The 6,607-nt window shown below is 35.7% G+C and overlaps 1 protein-coding gene across 1 annotated transcript; it reads left to right on the top strand.

Moving 5' to 3' along the window:
* Nucleotides 1-116: 116 nt before the first annotated feature.
* Nucleotides 117-5,660, top strand: LOC120161740 (kinesin-like protein KIN-7B). Its single transcript, XM_039171955.1, has 14 exons — nucleotides 117-367; nucleotides 480-569; nucleotides 658-758; nucleotides 836-949; nucleotides 1,032-1,113; nucleotides 1,212-1,279; nucleotides 1,678-1,737; nucleotides 1,808-1,932; nucleotides 2,057-2,255; nucleotides 2,799-2,936; nucleotides 3,229-3,318; nucleotides 3,398-4,300; nucleotides 4,400-4,707; nucleotides 5,279-5,660. Exons 1-14 carry the CDS (start codon nucleotides 136-138, stop codon nucleotides 5,604-5,606), a joined length of 2,838 nt encoding a protein of 945 aa, XP_039027886.1. The 5' UTR covers nucleotides 117-135; the 3' UTR covers nucleotides 5,607-5,660.
* Nucleotides 5,661-6,607: the final 947 nt, after the last annotated feature.

The following is a 6,607-nucleotide window of genomic DNA, read 5'->3' as shown; positions in this document are numbered from 1 at the left end:
CACTGTTATTTAATGTTTGATCTATTTTTTTTCTTGATGAATTTCAGATAGAATCTTGAAGTTATTTAAGCTGATTCCGATTATTTTTTAAATGCATTTCTTTATATTCTATTAGCAGTGAGATTAGTTCCGAAGATGGTCGGGACACCAGCCACGCCGTTGTGCAAGATACAAAGGACTCCGGCAACCACCCCCGGAGGAGGAGCCAAGGTTCGGGAGGAGAAGATTTTGGTGACGGTTCGGATGCGACCGCTGAATCAGAGAGAACAATCAATGTATGATCTTATTGCTTGGGATTGTGCGGATGACCATACCATCGTTTTCAAGAATCTCAACCACGAACGCCCAGCTAATCAGTACAGCTTTGGTATCTTATTTCACAGATTATTGTAAATTTTGATTGGTTGTTTAGAAAGAGGAACCTAGGTCTTTCATTAATGTTTTTTCTAATTTTGGATAAGTTAACTTAAATGTGGCAGACACAGTTTTTGATCCATCGAGCTCTACTCGAAAGGTTTACGAAGATGGGGCTAAGGATGTTGCATTATCTGCTCTTACAGGAATAAATGGTTAGATTTAGTTTTGTATTATTTTTCCCTTTCATTAGAAGCAAGAAGCCTTCAAATTGGGGTTCAACCAAATTTCTTTATTGTACAGCAACAATTTTTGCGTATGGGCAGACAAGTAGTGGGAAGACATTTACAATGAGAGGAATAACTGAAAATGCAGTGAAGGATATCTTTGAACACATAAAAAATGTAAGTTACAATTTGATAAGGAAATTGCTGTATTTGGATTTGATCTCGAAATGCTTTTGTTAATTTCAATCTTACAGACTCAGGAGAGAGACTTTGTCTTGAAACTCTCTGCATTGGAGATTTACAATGAGACAGTTGTAGACCTTTTGAATCGTGATTCTGGTTGCTTAAGACTTTTGGATGATCCTGAGGTACATTTAAATGAGTCATTTCTTTTTTATATTTCAAACTTTTCCCTTCTTTGAAACTTTTTTGTGTGTGTGCAAAATATAGCGAGGTACCATTGTGGAAAAACTTGTTGAAGAAGTGATCAAGGACAGCCAACATTTGAGACACTTAATTAGCATTTGTGAGGGTAATTTCATAAATACGAGATGTAATTAATTATTTATCTTGTTGGTTAAAATGACATACGCCTCTTTAATCATGAACATTTTATATTTAATTCTTCAGAACAAAGGCAGGTGGGAGAAACAGCTTTGAATGATAAAAGCTCAAGGTCACATCAGATTATCAGGCTGGTAAGACGAGTGTTAATTTTTTCTTGTTTATTTCAAACATTTATTAGTTTTTTTAAGCTTATTTTGATTCTAATATATATATTTTAAAAAAATCGATTTGGTTTGAATAATTCTAGTTTTTTAATATAGGAACTAAAATCCAAACCGAAAATCAATCTTCAGTTTTCTTGATTTATCTTATTCAGCCCTACTAGAAGTTGGTTATATAGATACAAAGTTGATTTCTTAGATTTGTCGTTTAATCAACAGAAATGCCTCTCTCTCACACCTATAGACTTGCACATTTTCAGGTGGTTTTACGTCAAGTCACTACTAGCCACTTTTTGATCATGTTTTGTACATGAGTATTATATTCCATAAGTGAAATCTTACACTGCTTGGTTCACCACTCTTTGCAGACAATCGAAAGTAGTCTTCGGGAAAATGCAGAATGTGTGAAGTCTTTCTTAGCAAGTTTGGTATGTTTAATTATCTTTTGTTCGGTTTTACATTCTTCATCATAAATTAACAAAAAGTCAAATATTGCAGAATCTTGTAGACCTCGCAGGAAGTGAACGTGTCTCTCAGACAAATGCTGATGGTGTAAGATTAAAAGAAGGTAGCCACATCAATCGAAGCTTGTTGACGCTCACAACAGTGATTAGAAAGCTGAGGTAAGCTAAATCCATCTCGGGCTATGGGGAAATGATCTTTAAAAAACTTTTTTTTAAAAAAAAAAAAAACATACAGCAGTTTGGCATTGCATTGAAAGGTGCTAATGGTTTGTTTTGTCTGCAGTGGCGGAAAAAGAAGTTGGCACATACCATATAGGGATTCAAAGCTCACACGAATACTGCAAAACTCACTCGGGGGGAATGCTCGAACAGCTATCATATGTACCATAAGCCCAGCTTTAAGTCATGTGGAGCAAACTAGGAATACTCTCGCTTTTGCAACTAGCGCGAAGGAAGTTATTAACAATGCCCATGTAAACATGGTAAGATAAGTGTTCGTTTATATAGTGTCTTCCAAATTCTTTATGTTGTAATTTTGGACTGTTTTTGAAGTTAATCTTTTGTTGGCATTTCTTCCATGCGTGGAGATCTCTACTACTAGACCAGAGAAAGCTGTAGAATACAAGAAAACATAAGTAGAGGTCTACACCAATGATGAAAAAATGGCACTGAACTAACTGATTGGTCCAATTCAACATGTATTCAAAGGTCTGTTCGGTCCGAGAGCTGGTAATAGGGGGGCCATACCAGTTTGACCCTCGGTCCTATTTTTTTCCATTGACACACTCCATGTTGTAGAATAACAACTAGCACTTGCCGTTGGTTTCATGACTTTTGAAACGTTTCAGAAGTGTTGCATGTTTACAGCATGCTTATAAACAAAGAGGGTAGAGATACATGTCTGCTTGCTGTACCAAATAAATAAGTATAATGCATTCTGCAAAGCAAATTCTGCGCTTCATTGCTAATGCATATAGTGTTCTGACAAACTCTACGTTATTATTCTTTATGGGCTTTCTTTGCAGATTGTTTCAGACAAAAGGTTGGTAAAACATTTGCAGAAAGAAGTGGCAAGGCTTGAAGCTAAGCTACGAACTCCAGAGTCTACTTCGGCTTCATGCCTACATTCTTTATTGATGGAAAAGGAATCGAAAATCCAAGAGGTATAAATTACGTTGTTCACACTTCATTTTCTTTAAAGCATCCGTGTTGAATATCATATCTGACGTATGTAGACAGGGGTCAGAAAATATGGTTCTTCAAATGTAAGGAAGAACTTTAAAAGATTGAGTATACTCATATCAGACAAATCACCATTTTCAACATTCACCCCAAACTAGAGTAAAATAGGGTATAGATAAATGTTTACGAGGAAGAACTTTATTAGAGTTGTTTGTACAGGGATTATTCTCGTCCTCATAATTTAGCTGTTGAAAAAGAACTCTTAACTTGCAGATGGAGAGGGAAATGGAAGAGTTGAAGCGCCAGAGAGACATTGCACAGACCCAGCTAGAACAAGAAAGAAAAGCACGCAAAGTACAAAAGGTAAATATTAGCCATCCCGTGTCTTACACTTGTGTGCAGTTCGATCATCTTGTAACTCTCAAGCTTGTCATGTTTCCAGGGATCGAAACAATGTGGACCTTCTGGCAAAGGAGTCAGATGTCTCTCTTTTGATAATGAGCCAGTTCCAGGCTCTGTGGATGTTCAGCCTAGGAAAACAGTTGGAAGATATTCGACACTAAGGCAGTCAGCCACAAAGACAGATCCGTCCATGCTTGTGCAGGAAATCCGGAAACTCGAGCAGCGACAGAGACAGCTTGGTGAGGAAGCAAACCGGGCACTTGAAGTTCTGCATAATGAGGTTCCTTCCCACAGATTAGGGAATAAAGAAGCTGCTGAAGCAATAGCAAAGATGCTGTCCGAAATCAAGGATATGCAGGCAATTAGCTCTATTCCTGAAGATATTATGATGGTGCATGGGACTGACTTGAAAGAAGAGATCACTCGGTTGAACTCTCAAGGCTGCACTATTGAATCTTTAGAGAAGAAGCTTGAGAATGTTCAGAAGTCAATAGACATGCTGGTTTCATCGATTTCTAATGGAGAAGAGACACCAGACTTTAAGACCCAGGTGAAGAAGAAGAAAATTCTCTCTTTCCCGTTGAAGAACAGAGCGAACATGCAAAATTTAATACGGGCTCCATGCTCACCATTGTCCTCTTCTCAGAGGATAATGGAACAAGAGATCGAGAACAAGCCCCCTAAGGATAATGAAATAGTCTCCTCTAGCAGCCATAGATCACCTGGCTTGTTTAAAACTCCTCGGAAGGCTGATGATAAACAAGTCTCATCAAGAGAGGGAACTCCATCTACAAGGCAAACCAACTCAGTTGATGTGAAAAAAATGCAGAGGATGTTCAAGGATGCAACCGAGGAGAACATACGCAGCATCAGAGCTTATGTCACTGAGCTGAAAGAACGAGTTGCTAAGCTACAATATCAGAAGCAGCTTCTGGTTTGCCAAGTGAGAACTCTTGACACTTCTTATGTCGAGCATTAGCTAACGTCTTGATATTGATATTTTGCTAAAAAAAAACCTGTCTGAAACTCCGCCTTTGCTTAGGTGCTGGAGCTGGAAGAAGCAAAGGAGGCTGGAAACGAGGAGGCAGATAGTTGTCTTCAGTCTCCAATGCCATGGCACGTGGTGTTTGATGATCAGAGGAAGCAGATTATCATGTTATGGCACCTGTGCCATGTTTCGATTATACATCGTACACAGTTTTATTTGTTGTTCAGGGGAGACCCAGCTGATCAGATATATATGGAAGTAGAGCTTAGAAGGTTGACATGGTTGGAGCAGCAGTTTGCAGAGCTTGGCAATGCAAGCCCGGCTATTTTAGGCGATGAACCTGCAAGTTTAGTTGCATCAAGGTCAGTTAACTGAAGTACCCTCGGATATGGTTATATAGAGATTTTCATCTAAATACCCATCAGACTCGCACCCTTTTTTTAACACTCCCTAATCCAAATAACCTAGGATCGAGATAACAATCGTCGAGTTCATAATTATTGCTTGTATGAAAATTAGACACATCTGACTCATTCTGATCCTTGTAAGGTAGTATCGAAAATACCCATCGGACTGTACCCTTTTCTAAATCCAAATAATTTAGGATCAAGACAACAACCTCGTGTCCGTGATTGTTGATTGTATGGAAACCTATTCATCCATATTCCACACTCATATTTAGATACATACTCACATCCGAATATAATTATTGAGATATTATAATCCAAGGATCCTATTAAACATACCACTAAACCCGAATCAAAATAACATAGGATCACGATAACAATCCTTGTGTCCAAGATTGTTGTATGAAAACCTATTCATATATGTTCGGCCCTCATGTTTAGACACATATTCATATCCGACACTTGTACTGAATTCGTACTCAAATGTAGAGATAACAATATTATTGTGTGGTGTTGAAATTTGCAGTATCAAAGCACTGAAGCAAGAAGGAGAGTATCTAGCAAAGAGGGTGAGCTCGAAGCTGACGGTAGAAGAAAGGGACTTGCTGTACTTGAAATGGGAGGTTCCGGCAGTGGGCAAACAGAGGAGATTGCAATTGGTTAACAAATTATGGACCGACCCATTGAACATGCAACATGTGCAGGAGAGTGCCGAATTGGTAGCTAAACTTGTTGGATTTTGTGAGTCCGGTGAACATCTCAGCAAAGAGATGTTTGAACTCAACTTTGTTAACCCTTCTGATAAGAAGTCTTGGATGGGGTGGAATTTGATTTCAAATCTATTGCATTTGTGAAAAGAAGACAAATTAACATAACAGGTAAGTTGAAAACAACCCTCGATTCTTTGTTATATTGATTAAAATATGATCTTTTGTCTTTTAAGACTCTCTGTGTTTGTAAATTTTACCCTCGAAACATTTTGCCAAGTAAGTTGAAAACACTGATAATTTTGCAAACCGAGTGGACGTCCGGTGTTTTTTTTATGACCGGTTCAAATATTATTCTTGTATTACTTTTATTATTATAGAGATGTTTGATTCACGTATAATAATATTAATAATTTTTTGAGTTTTATTTTAATATTTGTTTATAATATTATTATTTTTAAATATAATATAGTTTTGATTGAGAGTTTGAGACAATGCAAACTTAATTCGATTTTAAATTATACTTTTATACGATAATTTGACTATAAACTTATAATAATGAAACTGTCATTCAATCGAATTTGATTCAATAAAAAACTTGTTAAACCCAAAAAAAAATGTTACTATCAGGTTCTCTAGGAGTTGTAAAAACAAAAATGTAGCTACAAAGCTAGAAAATAGTTATAGGAATATTTTTTTATTGATTAAATAATTTTTACTTGTTAAAAAAATATATTACCAGAATAATTTTATAAAATTTAATGTTATTAATCATACTATATAATCTTATATTCCTATCAAATAAAATATTAAAGCCATGAACCAACATACTCTGAATGAAATGATAATAGATTTACATACAAATTAATTAATTGTGTTTTTTCATTAATCTAGAGTGATTATAAAAATAGTATATATTATAAAGATTCTTAACAATTTAACAATGAAAGTTCAAACACATTTACGATCTTTAATGCTCAAACTTGAGATCTCTAAAGATAACAATCATTCCTTTAACCACTAAGATAACTTAATATATATGTTAATTATTTGTGTTTAATTATTTAAATATAATTTCAATTATTTTACTAATTAAATTAGCGTTGATTAATATGTGACATCAATTCAATAGAAAATTTTATATGTTA

This window comes from Hibiscus syriacus, unplaced genomic scaffold (assembly GCF_006381635.1).
Source record: "Hibiscus syriacus cultivar Baekdansim isolate YM2019G1 unplaced genomic scaffold, ASM638163v2 tig00111402_pilon, whole genome shotgun sequence".
NCBI classification, from domain to species: Eukaryota; Viridiplantae; Streptophyta; class Magnoliopsida; order Malvales; family Malvaceae; genus Hibiscus; species Hibiscus syriacus.
The sequence above is the reverse complement of the archived record's forward strand: the minus strand, read 5'-3'. Positions and strand labels throughout refer to the sequence as shown.